General features: G+C 41.9%; 1 protein-coding gene across 18 annotated transcripts in view; it reads right to left on the bottom strand.

Annotated features, from left to right (window-relative positions):
• Positions 1-25572, bottom strand: part of Dst (dystonin) — a 400220-nt gene that overhangs the window by 198267 nt on the left and 176381 nt on the right. For all 18 annotated transcript variants that reach the window (XM_040729463.1, XM_040729445.1, XM_040729449.1 and 15 more), the window contains 2 exons: positions 24851-24912; positions 1695-1784 (listed from right to left, as the gene is read on the bottom strand). In XM_040729463.1, coding sequence (XP_040585397.1) covers positions 1695-1784; positions 24851-24912 — 152 coding nt within the window. The remainder of the gene's footprint in view (positions 1-1694; positions 1785-24850; positions 24913-25572) is intronic.

Genomic DNA, 25572 nt, shown 5'->3' with positions numbered 1-25572 from the left:
TTATGAAAACGAGGTAAAACAGCATGCAATTAGTGTTAAAAAATGAAAAATAAAAACACCAAGGAGAAAGACAAGAGGTTTATTTAGCTGTGACTGAAGAGAGGGAAAAAACAGCTTACACTATTCAGTACCAGTACTTTTGCTCTATAATTATTTTAGCTTTGACACAAAGTTGAACTTAGTATCAGGCAGAAAGCACCTGTACTTTTGCATTTCCATGGATGTGATGCAATTGTTTTCCTAGTCTGAGGAAAAGTGTCAATCATAGTTATTTTCTTTAATGCCATTTTCCTTAGGAAATGGTACACATTAGCAGAAGGAAAAAAAGAAACACGTCAGAAAATGCTTAACAAAAATACAAAGACTGGAGCCAAAATTTACTACATGACACAGTCTAAGAGCATCTTCATATCTGAAATACAAGCTGTTGACATCCAAGGTGCCATGATGAAAGACAGCAGACCATAAAAGGGAAAAATAATTTTGGTATCAGGGTAGAAATGATGCTTAAAATTCACAAGTTGGATACTATAAAAGCATGATTTCCAAGGAAATTGGGGGTGGGGCTTGGGATGCAGATGACCAGAGCAGCTCATCTGTCTCTGTGAAGGTAGCAGCGGGCCCATGTCAGCTAAGTGTCAGTGAGATCACCCCATGAGTAAAATCTTGCCTCTTCTGCATCCCACAGACAGGCATGATTTAAGGAAACTGATCAAAATCTCCCTATGCCCTCCTCTAAAAGTTTTCATGTGTGAATTATCAATTTCAGAAGGAAATGAATATGCGTAAAAATTAGTATGCTAGTTATCAGGATTCTAACTTTATATACAGTGTAAAAAAGAAAAAAGCTAATGTCTAAATGAGTCAGTCATTCAGCTCTGGAGATACCTTAAAAGAGAAAATATTTCCTCTGTCCACTTTCTCAACACACGCAACAGTCCTGCTCTAGGGTTGGGTTCCTGCGTTTCCTGTCCAGGAGCTTAAGCCTGTGAGTTACTGGCCTCCTCGCGTTAGCGCTGCACACACTGCCCACACATGTTAGCGCTGCACACACCTAGGTTAGTGAGTTACGGGGGACACCTACCCCCTTGTCCTCATCCTCCACATCCTCATGCTGCTCACACTCGCATGCTGCTGTTGCACTCACCAACCGTAAGGTCTTCAAAAAGTCTCGCTCCCTGGGCTAGTGAACATAACAGACAGAAGACAGGACAGCAAGGACACAGACAGAGCGGGAATGAAAAGAAGAGCATGAGCGGAACGCAGTGAGGGAGAACAGGTAACCAAGAAAGGGAGTAATGATCACACAGGAGGGAGATGACGCCTGGGCTAGCCACCCTCTCAGAAAGTCAAGTCTACCTCCTTGCTATGTATGAGTCCGACTTCTTTGAAAGCAAAAACAAAACAAAGCAAAAATCAGAAAACGACCCAAAGGCAATGAAAAAAGGAAAAGACAAAAAGAAGCACAAAGAAAAATACTATGTTAATTATAGAACCTATCACAAAAGCATCTCTAGGTCCTCATTCACATCACGAGAAGATGGGATGCTGCAGCAACTGGCCACACCTCTATTCTTCTGGTTGAATTCACAGTTTGAAGAATTAATGCTACAAAATTTATGCTGCGAACACCCCGGTCACGTGTGTACACAAGTATAGGTTCAGCAAAATAAATTAGGAAGTCTCTAACTTACCAAGGTGTCTCCAGAAAGAACCTCCAGAAGGGAGATCAAATTGTGCCCGTCCCTCAAGTCTTCGTAGAGATCATTCACATGTTTGCGAACCTACAAGAAATAAACAACACTATTCAGTCCTGGAACTCAGACCCAACCTTACCGCTCCTAACCAATGCTTCATGTGGTGTGTTCACGTACGCACCAGTTTTTTATTTTTAATTCTCTAATTACTTGAAAACTTAATTTAAATTTAAAACCTAAAAAAAGCTAATTTTCAGAGTAACAATTCATAAAGATGACCAGAACTATTAACTCATTTTTAAGACTCCAGACTCATTTAGTACTCCAGATATTATCATGAGGTACTAAATGGACTTACAATTTTAAATGTAAGTAATATCCTGATTTTATTCATGATCCCTGACACACCAGTGCTGCCTTAGCAAAGAGTTGTGGCTTTTTGCTTTTTGGGTTTTTTTGTTTTTTGGGTTTGTTTTGGGGGGGTGTTTGTTTGTTTGTTTGTTGAGGCAGGGTTTCTCTGTAGCTTTGGAGCCTGTCCTGGATGGCCTCAAACTCACAGAGATCCACCTGCCTCTGCCTCCCAAGTGTTGGGATTAAACTCTTAGCTGGGCAGTAGTGTGTTTTTACCTCCCGTTGATCTTTATACTAACACAGTGGTTCTCAACCACCCTTTAACACAGATCCTCATGCTGTGGTGACTCCCAACCATAAAATTATTTTGGTTGCTACTTCATAACTCTAATTTTGTAGTTGTTATGGATTGTAAATATCTGATATGCAACCCCTGTTGGAATGAACCAAAGGAAAGGTCTAGAAGGTTCAAGAACCAGAGCCCCACCTCCTTTACTCACTGCACAATTCCTGGACCTGCCCTTGTCTGCAGTAAATTCTCCAAGCCCCTAGTGTGAATCAAATGTCACTGTACTTCTAAATGTCAAGCAAACAAATACCACAAGGTGGTATACTACAAGGTGGTATAATGACACAAGAGCACAGTGGAAACTGACTGTACAAGAAAAGTCTGATGACAAACTAAAGCAAAGCTTTAACGTGGTAAGTCTTTACTCCAAAAATGGGTTTAAATGCCATTTACTGTATTATCTTAGCTGAGTAGACACATGCACACACATACCTCTCTCTCTCTCTCTCTCTCTCTCTCTCTCTCTGTGTGTGTGTGTGTGTGTGTGTGTGTGTGTGTGTGTTTTCTATAACCTCTCTGTTTTGTTTGTGTACAGGAATAAAACTCAGGGCTTTATATGCTTGGCAAGAAATCTACTGTCATGCCATATCTCTACCCCCTGAAATTTACTTTATCAGAGTTAGAAAGCATGTTTGATTAATGAAAAAGAATCCCTTAGGAGTGTCATATTAAATTTACTTGTTTCTATGTCCAGTGCTTATAGGGCCTTTGAATTAGGAGATCAACCTATAGCTCCAGTTTGTGAGGACGGAGAGTCAGTTAAAAGTAATTCACTTTTTCCATGTCTAACACTCCTTAGAGGTGGCGCCTGTGAATCTGTGTTCTGTTTGTATCTGTCAGTATGATGCGGGATGTAAATGTGAGTGGTCAAAGACCTGTGGAATAGCACCAGTATTGCAGATTATACCACAGTAAAATATTTAAAAATGTTTCCTCTTGGGCAGAAAAAGTGTAATTTGAATATAATTTTAGGTAATATTCATTTATAAAATCTGTAATTACCCAAAACAGTTATAAAAGTGTTACTGCTCTGTTAGCATATTTACCTCAAGCTATCTTTAACTGACAGTCCCCTCAGGGTCTTAACTATAATTCAGAAATGAATGCTTTCCGAGGGCCTTTTAGGAACATGCATGATACATACAAGGTGTATACACATCACCATATATGCCACACACACATCAAGGACATTTTTGGGGGACACACCGACACATACAGGCATAGTCCTTAATAGAATGAAAGCAGTATACAATTTTCTATTTGCATATTAGAGCCCTAGAAAGATTCTCATCTCCTTCCAATGCAGACTTGAATTTGGAAGGCCTACTAGGTGCTTGGTATGCCCACTGTGCATCTAAACCTGTATCTCCAATGTCACCAGAAAGCAACCTGACTATAAAGGAGTCTGACCAGGACATTACATAGAGCACAATTACACAATAGCACCATGTAACTACTGATGAATCTGTTGTGCAGATCTGTCGTTCTCCACCCACAGGACAGTGGTAAACAAACACGTCCTCAGGATGGAGCTCCCACGAGCAGTAACTTAACACAGTGGGGGAGGGTCCTGCTGAACCCTGCCAGACACAGTGTCCTCCTACATTCCATTTCCTGTCGTTCTCCCTGTGGGACAGTTTAAGCTGGGGTGCAATTCTGAACACTTATCTCATAGAAAAGGAACTTCACAACTTGCCCTGCTAATAGATTGCACCAAGCCCTCCTCACCAGAAGACTTCCCAGAATTAAATGTCATTTCTCACAATTACATTTATGCTATAATAAAAAATTAGTATGCTTCAAAAGGAAAATAGTGTATCACATAAAATCAAATTAAGAAAAGAAGAAACTAATTATGAAGGAAAAAAAGAATCTAGAACCTGCATTTAACCTTGCTTTTCATTCTGATTCCGTGACCTTGAACCCACTGCCAAACTTATCTGGGCCTCAGTTTTTTTATTGGCAAAATGGATGTATGGAAAGAAAAGTCTTGAGTCCAAACAAAAGAACAAAAATTCTATGGTGTCAAGACAGAACAGCCATTCTCTTTTTAATTAATGGCTTGCTAATTTAAAGGAAAATGTGTACAACAGGAAGTCCCTCTTAAGTCTGGGAGCATACATTTCTCAAAAATTTTAGGAGAAAAAAAATCAGTCACCTCTGTAACTCTGTAAATGGTGGCTACCACATATTACCTCCTGTCTTTCTTATCTGATGCACCAAAGAAACACACTGTAAGCAGTGCTCCTTAACTCTGAGACAACAGGGTGAAGCTCCTTCCGTGGCAGAGCCTCGTGTGTGAATACTGGGACAGACAGAGCCTCGGAACAAAACATGCGGCTCTGCTTCCGTGCTCGCCAATCTAGCAAAAGCAAATCTCATTGTTACTATAAAAATGGCGGAAGGAGAGAATGGATTCCTGAAAGCCAGCCTCTGAATTCACAGGTACACTGTCAAACAACACACATACACACACACACACACACACACACACACACACACACCTTTTAAAATGCTTAAAATCCACACCGTGAGTGAGGAATGGATGGTAATGGATGAGATAAGGGATGAAACTCGGGGCTCTGGTCGACTGGTCAATTTGAGACAAGGAGGGGAACTAAATAGTTAAATCTAAACAGAAAGGCTTCATTTTTTTCTCTTGTCCAAAATCTGAGTCATAGACATTTGGCCTGGTAACTTCACAGACAACTGCTATAACTGCCAATACTCTTCTGCTTTCCATTTAAAATTAAATGTAGCTTCCCCTCTCTCTCTGCATACTTTTCCCCTGTGAGGCAAAAATCTGTCTGAATAAATAGGAGTCAAGGAAGTGATGAGCAACATAAAAGCATTGTGAGGCCTCAAGGTCAAGTTATACAACCCCAGTTACATAACTAAAGTGAAGCACTGTTTTCCGTTTCACCCCATCTTCCCAGAATTTTCCAGTGCTTTCTCTCTCTTTTCTTCTTTTTTTTTCCTTTTTGTTTGTTTTTGCTGTTGTTGCTTTGAGACATGGTTTCACTATATAGCTCTAGCTGTCTTGGAACTTACCCTGTAGACCAGGCTGGCCTTGAACTCAGAGATCCACCTGATTCTGCCTCCGGAGCACTGGGATTAAAGGTGTCTGTCACTATGCTCACTTGGCGAGTTAAAGCAGGAAGGGGACCTGTGTTACCATACAGGGATTGGCCAATAACAACGTACAAATGGAAAAACAACAAGGTTGGTACCCCAAAACCCCATGTCATTAAACATTTATTAATTTAAAACTCAACTCCAACTCTGGAGAGAAGGCTTATATATATACCTGCTTATTCAGTATTCAAAATGGTCTTTCTCAGAAGTCTGACATCGTATTAGTTCTTGTGCATGGAAAAACTCCGCAAGAATTTGAATCTTATACATGTCAAGACTTTTATGGCTGGGACAAACACTCAAGAGAGGGAGCTAAGATTTGGGCTGGAGAGATGGTTCAGCAGCACTGGCTGCTCTTCCAGAGGTCTTGAACTCAATTCCCAGCAACCACATGGTGGTGCCCTCTTCTGGCATGCAGGCACACGTGCCAGCAGAACACTGTACACATAATAAATAAACCTTTAAAAATAGATTAAAAGGTAAGATTTACAGTTACTCATGGTCTCAAGGCTGCAGCTCGGCATAGCATGGAGGGCGTGGCACAACTGGAAGAGCACCTATGAAGGTAGGGAGGCCATGGTAGGCTCCAGCCTATTGGAATGGGTTGCCCACAATCGGAGCAGGTCTTCCCCCTTTTGTCTCTGGAATTGCTCTTACGGACACACACGGAAGTGGACCTGACTAATAGTCTAGGTATAGCTCAATCCAATCACCTGATCATCAAGATTAACCATCATAGCCTATGTGTGGCTGCTGCACCAGACATTCATTCACCACAGGCTAAGACATCCTAAAGATAGAGTGATGTATGTAACAGAGCGCTGTCTCCTGTAGTCTACAATCTGAGATGGCAGACAGTGAAGAGACTGCAGCTCAAACAGACAGACTCACATTACAAGGAGCCCCATACCATTGTGGCTCTTCCAACTCCTCTTCCTTAGCAAACAAGATGAAAGTATGGGAGGAGGAGGAGAAAGAGGGAGAGGAGGAGGAAGAGGGGGGAAGAAGGAGGGTAGAGGGGGAGGGAGGAACAGGGCAAAGATGTGTAGTAGGTACCAAGGAAAGGAGGCAGCTGTCCAGTCAAAGAAATGTGAGGCGGAGTTAAAGCAGGAAGGGGACCAGGAGACCAGATGGCTTCGTACATTAAACATTAAGAAGCTCTGAGGGCCATTACACAAAATTAGGGAGCCAGAAAAAGCTGGTCCACATACAGAGGGACACTGAGCTGAGGACAATCTGTGGGAAGCAGAATCACAAACAATCTCAGCCTCCCTTTATCTGAAGCCTAAAAGCAGGACACAGAGTTGTAAAACAAACGGCATCTCCTAGTTCACCCCGAGAGAAGAGCCCTGACCACTGACGACTCTCGCGCTGCATTGTAGATGGTAAGCAGAAGCTGCTACCAGAACACACTCTTAATGACCAGCCTGCCTGCCACTTATTTGCTGTTCCTTGAGACTCAGTGATTTATGTTTGTCTTGTCACTTTACAAATTTGCCCTTCTCTGCTGAATGTGCTAGACAAGCTGGAATCAAAGCTGCCTCACTCCTAGACCCCCCCCCCCATATGTGAAACCTTAATAGATTTTACTTCCTCTTAATCTTTTGTTACAATGGTTGGTTCCAACTGAGAACTATTCTTCCCTGCACTGATTCTCATTAGTTTCCTGCAAGCTGTGATCTTCAGTGAAGTCAAATCATAAAAAGCTAAAGGCCAGATCTCTCGGCAGAGAAAAGGGGACCTCGGGAAAAAGCCAACTGGAAAGGACACTGAGTCAGTGAGCCCTGGGTACAGCGCACACATCCCAGAAGCAACGCTCACCAGATAAAGGGTCCACAGTCTTCTCTTAAAGGACACAGGACTCCCAAACACAATCGGCGATCTTGTAAAAGGCATAGATGATAAAAGAAGGCTTGTCCCAAGAACTCTTCGCTGCCTTGTACTAACCAGTGAAAAGGAGGGGCCAGTCGGCTTTAGTGAAAGCTATCAATTAAAATGCTTTGATTCCTTTTTTAGCTCACACAAATACATAAAACATGGGCCAACCAGTTCTCCCAGGACAGGTCCTTTAAAACCCTTTTCCCCAAAAATACATAATAAATAAAGTATTAATATTGCTATATGAATCACGGGTAAGTAACTGATTCTTTTAAAATACAGGAAGTTATCTGAGCCGTTTTGTGAATTACATATTTTACTATTATTTCTTCGAGAACTGTGAAAGAATAAAATCACGCACCTCGCATTTTCCCTGTTATTTTGATTCTATGTTGGTATATTTAGGTATTATGAGAAAAAGCCCCCATTTGGTGTCATGCAAATAAATGCTGGCAATGAGACAATGAAAACAGCATGGTTACATCATAGTACACTCAACTAGTTTCTTTTTCGAATTTTCAAGAGCAATATCAACTGAAGAAACAAGTCTTCTCTCTCACCACAAGGTGGAACTGTGGTAGTTAAAAGCATTGATAGCACTGACAAACACAAAGATTCGGGGAATTTTAGTATTGGTCTCTTATGACCATATACATGTCAAGAAAAATCTCTCAATAGTTTTGTTGTAACTTTAGAAAACTTAAAAAAGATATCTCCTTTTTTTTCTTCTTTTAATTGAGTAATTCTTCTGAGCCAGGATGGGAATTTTTCTATAATTCTGTAAAGTTTACTTGAATCTGGTTTTTGTTTGGATTGGGCAGTTTTCCCTTTTCATATATAGAAAAATTGACAAAACCTATTTGCATGAGTTTTTCCCTCAGTCTATATATCTTTCATATTTTGCATAGCTATGTGGACCTTGGTGTTGAGAAATTATAACTGGAAGAGAAAAATAAACTCAGAGACCAACATGGAGACGAGCGCCTTTCCTGGTCTCTGCCCACTTTCTCTGGAGTTAACGTATATTACAGGTATGCTACAGATGAGCTGCGCACTTGAGCGTCAAACGCATGCTTCTTGGAGACAGGGACAGGGTAGGGAGAGGGGGGTGGGGCAATGGTCCTTCCAACCTCACAGAAAAGCAGAGGACATTTTAGGAAAGACAGTTCAGTATTCTGTCCCTGAGGACTGACACCCAGCCATACTGGGTTAGGAGGATAAGGGTCTCAGCTCGTAAATGTTTCTTGAAGCATCACCCTAACCTAGTTCCCCTATATACATTTCTGTAAAGCGCTTATGCCAAATCACTACAGTGAACGCTACTCTGCCAAGCTCAGTTTTAGATAGCCACTTAAGGGATCAAAGAGGAATCCATTACTGGCGTGTTTTTGTAACTTCTTTCACATTCCTCCTAGGCTCTCAGGTTCTCACAATATGGACCCTAAAGAGAAAAGGCTGAAGGAAGAGGAGTCACAATCACTCTTTTTTTTTTTCCTTTTTTTATTATTATTTATTTTTAAGTTTAAATTTAGATTAAAAACAAGGTTGCTTCACAAGTCAGTTTCAGGTCCCTCTCCCTTTCCCTCCCTTCCTCCCGTGCCCTCCCCCCAACCCCCCCCATTATCCCCTCATTTCCCCAGGGAGGTGAGGCCCTCCATGGGGGTGTCCATAGTCTGTCATTTCTTTCAGGGCAGGGCCTAGACCCTCCCCCAAGAGTTCAGGGTGAGAGTGCACCTCACATTGTTGGATGGGAGTCCAAAGTCCGTGTGTATATTCAGGATGAGTACTGATCTACTGTCCAAGGCTCAATACATTACCTAGGCCTCCTCACTGACACCCCCATTTAGGGGGTCTTGATCAGTCCCATGCTGGATTCCCAGGCTGATGCCTGGGATTCAAGAGTTAACCTTTGTCAGGTCAGCTGTTTCTGGGGGTTAAACCAGCCCAGTCTTAATCCCTTTGGTCATCAGTCCTCCCTCTGTTACTGGCTTTCTTGAGTTCAGCTCAGTACTTAACCGAGGGAGTCTGCCTCTTCTTCGATCAGCCACTGAATGAAGTTTCTGTTTCCCAGACTCTCTGGCCATGGGATTGTAGACTGGCACTCCACAGATCTAAGTCTAAAATCCATATATGAGAGAGTACATGCCATGTTTCTCTTTTTGTGACTGTGTTACCTCACTCAGGATGGTTTCTTCTAGTGTCATCCATTTGCCTGCAAATCTCAGGATTCCATTTTTTTTTCTGCTGAATAGTACTCCATTGTGTATATGTACCACATTTTCTCTATCCACTCTTCGGGTGAGGGGCATCTAGGTTGCTTCCAAGTTCTGGCTATTACAAATAATGCTGCTATGAACATAGTGGAACAGATATCCTTGTTGTATGAATGGGCATCTTTTGGATATATGCCTAAGAGTGGAGTTGCTGGGTCTTGTGGTAGGTATATTCCCATTTTTCTGAGGAATCTCCATACTGATTTCCAAAGTGGCTGAACCAGTTGGCACTCCCACCGGCAATGGAGGAGTGTCCCCCTTTCACCACATCCTCTCCAGCATAAATTGTCATTGGTGCTTAGCCATTCTGACAGGAGTGAGATATCTCAGAGTTGTTTTGCTTTGTATTTTCTGGATGGCTAAGGATGTTGAGCACTTTCTTATGTGCCTCTCAGCCATTTTAGACTCCTCTATTGAAAATTCTCTATTTAGTTCTGCAGCCCACTTTTTAATTGGATCCTTTGGTGTTTTAGAGACTTGCTTCTTGAGTTCTTTGTAAATTTTAGAGATCAACCCTCTGTCAGATGTGGGATTAGTGAATATTTTTTCCCATTCTGTGGGCTGCCATTTTTTGTCTTGCTGTGTCCTTTGCCTTACAGAAGCTTCTCAGTTTCAGGAAGTCCCATTTATTAATTGTTGATCTCACTGTCTGTGCTACTGGTGTTATGTTCAGGAAGCTGTCTCCTGTACCAATTCGTTCAAGGGTACCTCCCACTTTCTCTTCTAAGAGGTTCATTGTGGCTGGATTTATGTTGAGGTCTTTGATCCATTTGGACTTAAGTTTTGTGCATGGTGATAAACATGGATCGATCCGCATTCTTCTACATGCCAGCCTCCAGTTATGCCAGCACCATTTGTTGAAGATGCTTTCTTTATTCCATTGTATATTTTTAGCCTCTTTGTCAAAGATCAGATGTTCATACGTGTGTGGGTTAATATCCGGGTTTTCAATTGGATTCCATTGGTCTACCTGTCTATTTTTGTGCCAATACCAAGCTGTTTTCAGGACTATAGCTCTATAATAGAGCTTGAAGTCAGGGATGGTGATGCCTCCAGATGTTGCCTTGTTGAACAGGGTTGTTTTGGCTATCCTGGGTCTTTTGTTTTTCCATACAAAATTGATCATTGTTCTTTCAAGGTCTGTGAAGAATTGTGCTGGGATGTTAGTGGGGATTTGCATTGAATCTGTAGGTTGCTTTTGGCAGGATTGCCATTTTTACTACATTGATCCTACCTAGAAAAGAGCATGGGAGATCTTTCCATTTTTCTGAGGGCTTCTTTCATTTCTTTCTTTAAAGATTCAAAGTTCTTACGATACAGGTCTTTCACTTGTTTGGTTAGCATTACCCAAAGGTATTTTATGTTGTTTGTGGCAATTGTAAAGGGTGATGTTTCTCTGATTTCTTCCTCAGCCCTTTTATCATCTGTATACAGTAGGGCTACTGATTTTCTTGAGTTGATCTTGTAGCCTGCCACTTTTCTGAAGGTGTTAATCAGCTGTAAGAGTTCCCTGGTAGAGTTCTTTGGGTCATTTATGTAAACTATCATATCATCTGCAAACAGTGAAAGTTTGACCTCTTCCTTCCCAATTTGTATCCACTTGATCCCCCTTTGTTGTCGTATGGCAATGGCTAGAACTTCAAGTACCATGTTGAAAAGGTATGGAGAGAGTGGACAGCCTTGTTTTGTTCCTGATTTTAGAGGAATTGCGTTGAGTTTCTGTCCATTTAGTTTGATGTCGGTTGTTGGTTTACTGTATATAGCTTTTATTATGTTTAAGTATGTCACTGTTATCCCAAATCTCTCCAAGACCTACGATCACTCTTAAGAAATCTGGTGAGCACAGTAACGTAGTAAGACAAACGATGACAACCTGGTAGAGTGCTGTAAGAGAGGCCAGCGTGCGCTCCACTCGTGTCTTAGAAAACAACATTAGAAGGTACTTGTGGTGGCACAGGCCTATAGAGCAAGAGCTGCCTAAGCCATAGTGTGAGAAATTTCCCGGGTGAGGACGAGGTGGAGGGGAGGGGGGGAGAGGAAAGGCAGGATTCGCACTGTATCATAACCCTGTCTTTGAACACAAATTTTTAAAACAAACCCCCCTGCAGTTTCAAATATTAGCTCCCACTGATTTTTTCTGTGTCAGAATCATGACATTTTACAGTAAAAAAAAAAATCATGCAGAAGCTAAAGAATTTAAATTACTTTTACTTAAAATGCACTCAAGGCCAAAATTCAAAACTAGTTATTAAAATATGAATCTCTTCAGTAAATTCCCACGTGACTCTGTAGTACTGATTTATGAATCAGGTCCAAATGAACTATTAGAAATTAGAGACGCGCTTAGGCAGGTACACTCAGCTCTTCTCTGGTGAACAGGCGGCGGGGGACAGAGCACCCTCTTGGCTGTCCGCCTCTCAATACAAGGTCACTTCACCAGCCTTTCTCTCCTCTTTACAATTACTTATCAGAGCTTTAAAATCTCTGCCTGGCACCAAGGTGGCATCATGCATAGGAGAGAGCAAGGCAGTTCAGGGCACGGGCGATTACGGAGTAAAGGAACCCAGTCCAAAGACTGCAGGCAGCAGCCGAGTGGGCACTAGAAAAGAAAGCTTGGAAAATAGGTCCTAATCACTGTATGTTTCCTAACAAGCTATTCCACAAACAAAACTGATACGAATCAAAACCGATATACATCAATTTTGGGATCACGACACAGGAAATTAACATGGGAAGCAACACTAACGACTCAAATAAGAATGCGGTGCCCTTAAGCAGTGGTGGTGCACTGCACACCTTTAATCCCAGCACTCGGGAGGCAGAGGCAGGCGGATCTCTGTGAGTTCGAGACCAGTCTGGTCTACAAGAACTAGTTCCAGGGCAGCCTCCAAAACCACAGAGAAACCCTGTCAGGGAAAAAAAAAAAAAAAGAATGCAGTGCTCATCACAGAGCTGAGTTTGGCAATCGTGAATCCTGCTTAGCTGGGTCACCTCTAGGAGCTTCGTCAAATGAGCTACAGGGTGTGGACGTCTACCTGCTGCATAAGAATTCAACAGTGAAATGGATCTTTACGCCATATAGCAACCTGTCTGGTGTTATGGAATTAATATGATGTTCAAGGGAGAAATTATATCACACATACTTGGAGATTAATAAAGGACAAATTTCTTTACTATCACTTAGGCCCTGTTCTGACTAGTGCCCAAAGAAGAGCTGGACATGAATAGAAGATTTCAATGACCTATATACACCTTAGGCTTAGGCGTTCCATACACTGCCACCCCTAAGTCTCTTTCTGGTCTCAGGCCCAGTTCACACTTTAAACGATTTAAACCGAGACAGGAGTCTGCAAGTCTAGCCATGTGGGCAAACAGGAGGTTTACACAACAAAGATATTGCTAGAATGATTTCTTTCTTTTGTTTCTTTTTTGTTTGTTTGTTTGTTTTTCAAGACAGGGTTTCTCTGTATTGTTTTTTGGGGCTGTCCTGGAACTCGCTCTGTAGACCAGGCTGGTCTCGAACTCACAGAGATCCACCTGCCTCTGCCTCCCGAGTGCTGGGATTAAAGGTGTGCACCACCAACGCCCGGCTTAGAATGATGTCTTAAGTGTTGTTGTTTTTGAATAGATGCTACTGAGGTTCATCTTGCCCATGGCAGAATTAATGATTTTCCTTGTAAGAGCACAGAGAACTAAATGACAGACCAGGCAGGACTCAAGGCTGACTGTGACCTTGAGCTGTCTGCCCTTAGAGGCAAGTCCTTTGGGGAAGGTCCTAATGGCTGGTTGTAGGTGAGGATTGCCTCCTTTTGTTATGGGAATTGAGCCTAATTGGAGGTCAATCTTCATGAATAAACAGAAACTTTCTCGGCAACTCTAAAGTTAGGGTACAGAATTTTCTTTCCTACAGTTTCTATCAAGCCTGGTTTTTATCCTACTGTCTATAACATGCTAGTTCTAGGCAAAATTATTAGCAAATTCTTATTATAGTGTCTATTTTATGACTTTCAAGTTTCTCCTGCATGGCTTTCACTACTAACCTTTAGAATGGCAGGTGTAAGTAAAGAGGAAACCTTATACATTGTTACTGGGAGTACAAAACAGGACAGACATTATGGAACTCAGTACAGAGACTTCTCAAAAGATTAGAACTAGAACAACCATATGATCCAGCTATACCACTCCTGGGCATTTGCCCAGGGGACTCCACATACACAGAGATACTTGTACATTAATATCCATTGCTGTTCTAGTAACAATAACAGGGGAATGGAATTCAGCTAGACATCCATCAACAGATACGTGTATAATGAAAATGTGGTACATGACAATTATATTTAGCCAGAAACAATAATGGAATTTGCAGGAAGTATTAATGTATAAACTTGACACTTTTTTCAGTAAATCAAATCATGCTTTTTCTTTCTTTTTGATTTTTTGAGACAGGGTTTCTCTGAGTAACATCTCTGGTTTTCCTAGAAGTCACTCTGTAGACCAGGCACCCAGCCTTGAACTCACAGAGATCCTCCTGCCTCTGCTTCCCAAATGCTGGGATTAAAGGTGTGCACCACCAACTCCAGAAATAAAATTTTGCCTAAGCAGCAAACTAATGTACTGAGCTGTCATGTGTAAGGAGACTCCATGAAGTCAACCAAGAGGAAATAGTGTTCAGAAAAGCAGCCGTAGTCGAACTTCATATTCCCGCAGGAAGGAAAAACCTACTTCACAAGAGAATTCTGGGAAACACAGAACATGATCCCTTCCTCACCACAGAGGCAAATGTACACAAAACTCTGCCTCAAATCTAACACAAAACCTTATCCTGAGACAGAGAAAGGGGTTAGGCGTGTGGCTAGTCCAGGTACAGAGCTTGCCTGGCATGTGCAAGGTCTAAGGTTCAATACCTAGGCCTATAAAAAAGAGAAAAAAACACAAAACTTATGAAAAGTCAGATAGCAAGTGTTTGAAGGCTTGTGGGTAATAGACTATGACAATACATAATGAGTATTGTGGTGGGGTTTCATTTTTATTCATGAACACTATACTTCAGATTTTATAAATTTTTTATGCATCAGAAAATACTCTTCAATCTGATTTCAACTGTTTGAAAAATCTAAAAACTATTTATCATCCAAGAACCATATCAGGAAAGAGGCTGTGGCTGGCTTTAGTCCAGAACCCATAGCATGCTGACCCTATCCAGGCAGACCTAGGTTGAAACCACAGATAGCACGTTCATCATTATCAGCTCTTAACTCCATAAAAGCAGATGAACTTTCCCATTGTTTTCTATCTCTATGGCAAAGTAAGAGTGAAAAAGACCAAGTTTCTACAAAATAACAAAATCCTGTTCTTTTCATGTGTGCACATAGGTAAGAATGTACATAAGTATATACGTTCTTTGTGGAATGAATGAATAGTTAAGTCTTGGGCGCTGTCTGGCAGTATTGGGAAACTGCAAAGAGTGAAAAGTCAACAGCTCCACATGGGTGGAGGCGGAGGATGACGGTCAGGAGATAACTAGGATGAGCTGAGATCACCCTTCTGGTAACTTCCCCAGCACTCTGACTGCATGGCTGACTTTCCTTCAACCTTAATTTCAAATGAACATGAAAACCAACAGAGAAAATCTCAGAAAGATGATATAAAAATGTTTGTCATACGTAGAGATTCTGTCTCAAAAATAATCAGGCTGGAAGAACAACCAAGTAAACAAATGTAGGTATGGCGGGAAACAGCAGCTACAGATGTCAAGGCTGAAGTGTGGGGCCGAAAGGGGTGCATCTCCAATGTAGAGAAAGGACACATGTGATGATTAAACAATCACGTTGACCACTGCCTGTGGTGGACATGTTCTGAAATGTCACACTGTACCCCTAAGTACACATAATTACTGTGTGTCAATTAAAGAAGACAATACATTTTTAAGATAAAAAATAGCACATGTAAATGAAACAAAGGAGACAGAACTGCTTGATTAACAAGAAAAGGGGTGGGGGTTAGCTTCTTAAAATACTGAAGAGCTAGCCTACAGGTCTTCTACCATTAAAGGGGTCTGGTCCAAGAAAGTGAGGGGAAGGCAGAAAAGGCAAATTGTAAACAGTGACAAAAGTAATGAGCCATAGAAAAAGGCTGTGACAAAGCATGGCAACCATGACTGTCAGAATAACTAACTATTCCTTTAAAAGCAATCACTTTAAAGCTCTCCCAGGGCATTTCCCAGAAGGATGTTAATAGCTACTAGTAGACAAAAACAAAGTAGGGCTTGAGAAACACTGTGTCCAACAGTTTGTCTTACCAAAGAATCTGTGTGTCTTTCACATGCTAATATGTAACATGAATCTTTCAACTGGAAAATGTTTCTTTCCAAATTCTCCTGGCGCTGGGGGTGGGGGTGGCGGCAAGAGGGCATACGTGCAACAGATCACCTCCTTTGAAGGGTTTATCTTGTCCCCAGCCCCATTTTCTCTTGTTCTGCCCCTCTCTTCTCCTCCATGATTGTCATGAAGTAAGCAGCTTTTCTCCCCATGCCCTCCCATCATAATGTTTCTGCTGTCACAAACCTAAAGGCAACACAGTGAGTCGATCACGGGCTGGAAAACTCCAAAACCATGAGTCCTTTTAAGTTGATTTTCCTGGGAATTTTGTTATAGCAACAAAAAGGTGACTAGCATGTATATACACGTACAGACACACATGGACACACATGGACACAGACACACATGGACACAGACACACACAGACAAACACACAAAGACACACACACACACACACACACAAACAGACACAGATACACAGAGACATACACAGTGGAATGTCCTTTTCAGTTTTAAAAGAAGGAACTCATCATGAGATGGTCTCCCAGTAGACTCTGCTCACTCCCAGCAAACCAACTGTCCGTGATGTGACAGTTCTGGGGGTTAATTTGGTTTCGCCCTCTTTCACTAAGTAAAATGTTCTTTAGTGTGGTGGGAGGGAAACAGCAGTGCACCTGAGCGTATGCTAAGCGCTGGGGATGCATGCGCTGTGTAATCAGAAGCAGGACCCCAACCTCATGCAGCTTACAGTGTAACAGAAATGACACTCCAAGTCTGCTTCAGTTTACCAGCTACAGAGGTCTCACACTTCTGATGGAGAGGGCCGAAGAACAAGCTTTGGGAATGGTAACATCATTGATCAAAGAATAATTTTTGTGTGTGTCTTTGAAAATGTCTTAGTCATTATGTGCAAAAGACTGACCTTCAGGAATGATGCCTGACTTCTTTGCATACTTGTATCTATATCTCTAGATTCTTGCAAAGTATATGAAGTCACAGCCACACAGAGAGGCTCTTTAGTGTCAGAAGAGCCAACTACATCTCAGCTACGTCACATTCCAGCTACGTCCTGTCAAGCAGATGACTAACTTGTCTTCTCCCATGAGCTCAGTGTTCCTGTGGTAAAATGAAGATTGAGTGACGTGTCTACTGCATACTAACCGGTGCAGCACCGGGCACTCAGCAGGCAGAAAGAGCAGTGGTAATAATGAAAGTAAAGAAAAGGAAAATAACCTAAAATTATCTGCCTAAATTATGAAATAATTAGTTTAAAACAGTAGTCTACAAGTATAATACTCATTTAAAAGTGCTTAAATCACCCTAATAGACAAAAAGGGGAAGGTAATTTTCATGTCACAGGATAATTTTTAGTTCAAATATATTTGATAACAAACTAATTTTCCATACTCTAAACCTATAATAGGATTCAGAGCAGAGACAGAGAGCCCACAGGCTTTCTGCCAGCAGACAGCTTTTATCTGCACAGGCTTAGTGGACTCACATCCAAAGGCTGGACTTGAGCACGGCAGGGCGTACCCTGACACACACTTTGTTCCCCTCACAGGGCTTAGGTTTGTGACACGGAGCAGAGGAACTAAGACTGAGCGTGCATATACAGACACTAATTAAGCCACGTGTCTTCTCTTTGTCCTAGGAGGCCCTTACCGAAACCCTGCATGCTACACACTTCAGAAATGTTTGATGTCTATACAAAGGCTACTAAACTATTTCTGATTAAACCATGTTAAAGGGAAGTAACTAAGCTCAGTAGCAATGCTGGACTGGACCCTGCCCTAGGAGAAAATGTGGATCAACCAAGAGAATATATCATTAAATATGATGCCAATGTAGATATACATAGTTGATTACCATGTGGCTACAAACATAAGCTCCCATACACTGTCAAGTGTTTAGAGGTAAACAGCCATGACATACATAACTTTTCTTCCAATGGTTCAAATTAATGTTTTAAAGAATAAACACCAGAACTAAAGAGATGGCTAAGTGGCTAAGAACACTCAGGTTCAGCTCCCAGAACCCACACAGAGGCTCACAACCATCCATTTGTACCTACAGTTCCAGGAGATGTGATGCCCTTTTCAAGCATTTTATGGCACTGCATGCAAGTGATATATAAGTATATATGCATGCTGGAAATTCATACACATTAAAAAAATAATGTTTTAAAAATGTGCTCAAAATACAAGGGTCAATAACAGACAAAAAGAAAGATCAAAGAGTTCACCCTGAGTGAAGAGTGTGCCAGTGTTACTTGCATGTATGCGTGTATCTGTACATCTATATGTACACAGTGTATAAGAATGTGGAACATACATGTGTGTATGCTTGTTCACAAGCATGTGAAGGCCGGGGGGGGGAGGGTGTGTTAGGTGTCTTCCTATATTGCTCTCCCATCCACATTCTCATTATGAAAACATATTGTGAGTTTTGAATTCCCGTCTCTTTTGACCTATTTGCATGCTCTGACACATGCCTCCTACAATCATAAAAACAGGTAACTTCTATTGCACTCCTAAAAACCTGATTTACAAGACTTGCTTCTAAATTTTATGCTTTGGGTTTCTAACATTTCTCCAAAGAACACTCAACACTTCCTCACTTAAATACAGCTTCCACAACAAAAACAACTTAAATATCAAGTCCTATTTGCAAGGGCAAACAGGTTGTCCAAATGTCCTTCATCTTTCTCTATGTAACTTTGATCACTCCACTCCAAATCTACCCTGAAGTATTTAGCATGACAAAGAGAACGAAAGACCTGGGTTGTAATTATCACTGTCTCTCTAGCCCTTTGGGCATCTCTTTTATTCTTCCACACCATCCTATGGATTGCTAGCTGTTCAGCCTTGGGAAGTTCTGGGATCTCTCTGTGCATCAGCTTACCATGGGTAACACATGGATAAGAGTAACAACAGTGTGTCCACAATGACTGTGGTGAGAATGAAATGCAGTAAGACACGAAAATAACTGACACCAGCATGAGGCCTCAACCAACGTTAGAGAAACTGTGACCGATATTGATAATTACGGTAAAGCAGCACGTGGACAACTGTATACCTACACTGTTGGGATTCGATAAAACACAGCTATTGTTTCTAATAGCTATATTTTCTAAATCAAAATACTTACTGGATATGCCAAATGTGTTTGTGTATGCAGCTTCCCAGTGTCTCACAATGAAGACTCTTGATGGGATAGTACGATGGAAAGCAAAAGAGTAAACACTCAACATGGCTCTCTGGCCCTTGCAAACATGAACAAGCGTGCACACCCACATGGTTGCATGAATGTTCCACACTCATAGGTTCATTTGCATACTGATCCATCTATCCACAGCAGGTTTTAAACGCATGGCCCCAGCTCAGCAGCTTCAGCATTTGATCAGAAATGGATATTCAACAACTCGCTAGAAATACCTGTTTTCAGGTCCCATCCCAAGACTGTGACTCAGAAGCTACTGGAGGCCACATCTATTTTAACAACCTATCCAGTGAGTCTGGGGCACCTGACATTTAGGAACAAAATGTGTTGAAGATAATCTCATAAGTAGACTTCAAGAATCAAAATACTGGGGCTGGAAAGATGGCTCAGGGGTTAAGAGCACTGCCTGTTCTTCCAGAGGTCCTGAGTTCAATTCTCATCAACCACATGGTGGCTCACAACCATCTTAATGAAGTCTAGTGCCCTCTCCTGGCCTGCAGGGATACATGCAGGCTGAACATCGTATACATGATAAATAAATCTTTAAAAAAAGAATCAAAATACTGCAATTGCTGTATTCTCACTGACCCTTTATAAAGTCAGTAAATCAAAAACATCCCTGTGCTAACTGAAATGTTCAAGAATATGATCAAACTGTCTGTCTGTCTCTGTCTCTCTCTGTCTCTCTCTCTGTAACAACGTACTCTCTCGGCTTGTGGGGGGGGTTTGGGGGGTTAGATGTCCTTTCAGCCACTAATCAAAAAACAAAGAGTAGACCAATTGCTTTGTTGGTGGAGCCACAAAGTCACTGACTTCTCTGTGGCAGAAGACATTCTTCCATGAGTGAATTCAGCTTTCCAGAGGCATGACAGAAGGGAGGTGAAAATGTGCAGTCACTTGACTGCCTCCCATGTATTAGCCCAGGAGACACTAAGAAATGGAGTGCTGCCCAACACTGGAATGCAGGTCCTCCTCTCCAAACAAACCAATAAATTATCTATCGATAAATCACAATGTAGAAAAAAGTCTTTACAGCACGCACCATTCAGGCAATACTGCAGAATAGACAGGGTTTAACTGACGGATGCTGAAGAACACAGCTCATGAGTAACTGGCAGTGCGATGGACCCCAGAGAAAGAGCATGGAGCACTGCAGTCTTGAGACTTCTGAGAAACTGCTGCCCCTTAAACCAAGCCCCCAAGACACATCTGCTCTCCTGGTTCAGGTTCTAGTTCTGGGGCCAGATCCAGATGCAAAGGGAATGATGTGACCTCTGATACAGTGACAGTGCCTTGGGAACAAAGGGTTTCTATTTTCCATTGGCCCACCATAAGCAGAACTAAACTGTACGGGGCTTGAATTTTTGGTGATGTTTCTCAGATTATGGTCCTGTGAGCTACTAGATAGCAACACAGCAAGTAGACTTGCATGTGACCAGTAATAACATGTAGTTATTTATATACGACTTCCACTTTATAAAAACACAGACTACCCTAGAAGGGATGATCACGGACAAATGCCGTAAAGGAATTCTTAAAAGAATGCCAGTTAGCCAGTTTGCATTTGAAAACAATCCTCCAGGTAATGTTGCTAAATAAAGCTACAGTATATTCAGGAACAACGATTTCACTCATGCAACAAGGCTGAAGTTTAAAATATGCTAAAACACGGGAAAGCACTCCCGCCACATGATTCCCAGGGTAAACAATTACAGCAGACGGAATGTGCTGACCAGATTTTGTTCCTTTAAGTATTTGAAAGGATGATCAATCAGAAGGACACACTCTTGCCAGAACTGTCAGTGTGCATCAGGCTCGGTTATTCACGCAGGGGGGCATGAGAACTCTAAAATTCAAATGTATTCAGGAGAAATGCCAGGGACAAAAGACAATGCTCCCCAGCAAGTATATCTCACCTCATCTGCCTTGTTTCCTTTAAATGAGAATCATTTTAGTTTTGGTAAATATAAAAAAATAAACCTAAGAAAAATTACTGTGGTGGTTTGAGTAAGAATGAATCCCATAGGCTCACATATTTGAATTCTTAGTCACCAGGGAGTAGAACTCTTTGAAAGAATTAGAAGGATCAGGAGGTGTGGCTCTGTTGGAGGAAGCGTGTCACTGGGGATGGGATTTAAAGATTGGAAATACCATGCCAGACCCAGTCAGACTGCCTGCCTGCCTGCCTGTCTCAGTCTGTCTGTCTGTCTTCTCTCTGTTTGTGGATCAGGATATAGATCTCAGTCACTGTTCCAGCACCATGCCTGCCTACTGCCATGCTCTCTGCCATAATAATAGATTCAGCTTTGAAAATGTAAGCAAATCCCCAAAGTAAATGCTTTCTTTTATGAGTTGCCTTGGTCATGGTGTCTCTTTACAGCAGTAAACTAAGACAATTACTTTCTTCAGAAAACATTTTGAATCCTCATCAAAAATCCTAAGGGGAGGGGGGATCTCAGAGATAGATGTAACAGGAACAAGCATCGAGTAGAGCTCCATGGCCTACTCTCGAAGTATCACAAGCTTCTGAAGACTGACCATGCCAGATAATCTCTATCGTCTCATTTTTAATGTTTATCTTTTCCCTCATAAAAGCTTTTCAAATAGTGTACTTTTCATTAATTTAAAGGGACTAAAGAAAGCAAGAGAGATACAGGGCCTCCTGGGCCCCCTACTCCAGCCTCATTCTGAGTATATCCAACTATGTCCAGTGAAGAGAGAAGAAAATCAACAAAGGATTATTTTCACAGTATTAACACTGTTTTTCTAACCAAACTGCATATACTTATTTTATAGCTCCTACCAACTGAATTATGAACATCCAGTTACCCAAAACAGCATTTACCACCCAGCACAATGTTCCTCTCAAACACAGACAGGGTGGTAGAGGCAAACCAACTCCACTTAATGGGGCCAGAATGTTTCTTCTCTTCAGGATAATGATGTGACTTTTAGAGAGAAATAAGGGGGTGGGGCTGTCCTTACGGCTGGAATTTGACATCCACAGCCTCAGTTCACAGTTCTCAGGACGCTAAGAACAGCTCAGCATGAGCTGCTCTACAACCAGTGCTCAAGAACGTGAGTCGCTGGTGGTGGGAGTCAGCCAAGGCCGCATTCCAGCCTCCTACCTCCCTAATGTGACTCTACATTAAATAGGAGATCATTTTAATTTAATTTTGCTTTGTTTGTGTGTTTGAGACTGAGCCCAAGGTCCTGTGTGTGCTCAACAAGCCACTCAACCATTGAGCTATACCCCAACCAAGAGTTAATGTAAAATCCTGACCTCTAACGGACTCTAAAAAAACTACCCTGCTCTCACAGCATGAAGCAGCTAGACGGGCATCAACTTACTGGCTGTTGTAGTAAAATATTATTTTGCCAACTGTTACTATATATAGCATAAGTAAGCCTTAAATCTTTGAGATTTTCATTTTATATACAAGAAAGTCAGAGTGTTAAATATTCTAGGAGATATTCAAGTAAAAGAGGATTCTGAACCCTGGTGATCTATCAGACTCTAAAGGTTTTGTATGTGCAACCAGTAGACTAAGCCATGTCAGAGGGCTGTCTGCAGGAATATCTGATTTAATGTATACAATGATTACACAAAGAATACATATTCTAGCCACATACATGATGGGGCTCAAGAATGAGTCCACAAAGTACTTAACTAATATTTAGTAAAATGGCCTTATATGTGATCATCTAACGTATGATGCGTACCCATCTGGACAATGAGTAGTCCAATGCAACAGGCCTGGCACACATGAGCTCGAAAAATGACCTGTCTGGTGCCAGGCTTTATGGTTCCCTTGGTAGTTGTCTTTGTTTGTGCTTCTCTCTGGTATTGTTGTGACTTGATTACCAATATGGAACACCTCCCACAGCTAACTGTGTTCCAGAAGATTTGGGCAAACCTTCTATGTCCTACTACTCCCTTGCCCATCCCCAGATCACCACACCTACGGAAACTGTTAGGTCAGCAGCAGTCATGGGGTAACACTTCATCAAAGAGTTGCGTCCACAGATGGGCAACTGGCAGCTTGGCTGAGAATGGCACCCAGAGGCACATATGTTTGACAACCTTGTTCCCAGTTGGTGGGAAGGATTAGGAGGGTGTGATCTTGTTGAAGGAGGTGTGTCACTGGGGCAGGCTTTGAGGTTTCAAAAGACTCTCTTGATCACATGTGCGCTCTCTCTCTCTCTCTCTCTCTCTCTCTCTCTCTCTCTCTCTCTCTCTCTCTCTCTCTCTCTCTCTGCCTCATAATGTAAGCTTTCGGCTACTACTCCAGCCTCACACCAGTTTGCCTGCCCCCATGGTCCCTGCTATGATGCTCATGAACTCTAACCCTCTGAAAATCTATGCTTCAAATTCAATGCTTTCAAAACAAGTTGCCTTGGTCATGATGTCTTATCACAGCAATAAAAAAGTAACTAAGACAGAAACCCTCTTGGAGATTAAGCTCAAAAGTTCCATGCCCTACACTTGACTGCACCCCATCTCTACCTATGGGAAGGATTCCATACAAACTTAGGGCCTGGTACACGCAGGATTAGCCAATAACTTGGAAGATGGCATAAAACACCTGGCTTCTTTCATCAATTCCCACCAAGGTATCATAAAGCAGAGCAGGTCTCAACACAACAGGTGCCCTACCAAAATGGCTCTCAACTAGAGAGTGAGCGACCTGCTCTCTCTGAAAATGATCATCAGACACAGAGCGATACTGGGTAATGGGAGAGGAGGCAGTGATATATCTCTCAGGTAATTCATATATGTCAGTGAAATTGAAATCACTATGTAGCCCTGGCTGGCCTGGAACTTACAACGTACACAAACTTGTCCTGGAAGTTACAGAAATCTCCCTGCCTCTCTCATGAGTGCTGGGATCAAAGGTGAGCACCACCACACCTGGCAAAATCACTTATGATACTGGCTCTGTTACACTGTATGATAGTTTAAATGAAAAACTCTTCCTACCAGGAAGGGCTTCCTTTGACATTCTAGAGTCTTTACAAAAATAGGGGGAGAAAATGACCAACAGTTAATTGTAAAAGCATATCTGCTTCAGTGGAACTCAACAACTCTGTAAATAATAAGGAAAATTCTGTGTACTTTTCTGGAGTGTCTATCAAATTCTCAAGGTGACACATAGCTCACAAATAATATTAATCTAAGATCCACAGCTATTTCTCAGAGCAATGCAGATACAATCCCTAGGCACAAATAAAACTATTCCCAACTTCTTTTCACACTTCAATTTCATTCTCACATGACCCTCTACTGCCCAAAAAGATCTGTGTAAAGAACCAGAGTCTTGAAAGAAAAACAACCCGTTCCAGAATGCAGCTTTCCCAATCCAAGCAAATGAGTATTAAAGACTCCTTGAACTGCTGATATTATTTTGCATCTAATAATAAGAGTTTTACCAGTGTCATGAAATTCACTGTGGTCAGGGTTATTTACCTTCCCACCTCCACAATCATTACCCACAAGTCACACACCAGATAACATGCGTGCCTCAAATGCATTTGCCATTGGCATACATTAGCAGTGTGTGACATCCACAGCTCTGCCAGTGCAGTTAAGTGTGCAAAACAGCTCCAGGGTGTGAGCGAGTAACTCACCTTCATGAGGTGCTGATTTATCCATTTCGTAAATGTTTTCTTTTGAACTTTGTCCCGCTCATCTGGAAAAGGAAAAAAGAAAAGAAAGTTGGTATGATCCATGCATAGGAAACTTCATGTCTTACAGTTTAAAAAAACCTGGGGTATTCAAAGGATATCCTATGCTCACACTACCCCAAGGTGCTGTTACCTTTCTAATGGAAGCCAGGGACTCACCCCAGCACAGACAATGAGCTTAGGGGAGGGGTCCTGCAGAGCAAATCGATGATGGACAAATTACAAACTAGGGAGGTCGTGCACCGAAGGGCAGCTCTCACATCACAGGATCCACTGTGCTCTCTCAGTATCCAGCAGCAAGAAAACAGTGGACATGATTTCTGGGATGTTTAGATCATCCCGTCCAACTAGCAACCTAGGAGCCTAATAGCAAGTCCTCATGAAAACTGTTTTTCAAATGCCTTATTAAAAAACTGGAGCTTAGAAACTGTTGACCTGAACAAGGGGGAGCTTTTGGACCCCAGATTGATGGCTGTGTGGAAAGTATGTGACTGACCCAGACCCCCTGAATGTGTTGGGTAGTACTTATCCCTGGCATACAAATAGACTTTGAGTGCCCATGCCACAATATGGGAGGCTTTCTCAACCAGGACTCTTGAGGGAGGGCCTAGGCCCTGCCCTGGATGAAATGACAGTTCCTGGAGATCCACCATGGAGGGCCTCAC

The sequence above is a fragment of the Mesocricetus auratus genome, unplaced genomic scaffold (genome assembly GCF_017639785.1).
Source record: "Mesocricetus auratus isolate SY011 unplaced genomic scaffold, BCM_Maur_2.0 Super-Scaffold_100021, whole genome shotgun sequence".
NCBI classification, from domain to species: Eukaryota; Metazoa; Chordata; class Mammalia; order Rodentia; family Cricetidae; genus Mesocricetus; species Mesocricetus auratus.
Note: the sequence above shows the minus strand (reverse complement) of the source record. Positions and strands in the feature narration are given on the sequence as shown.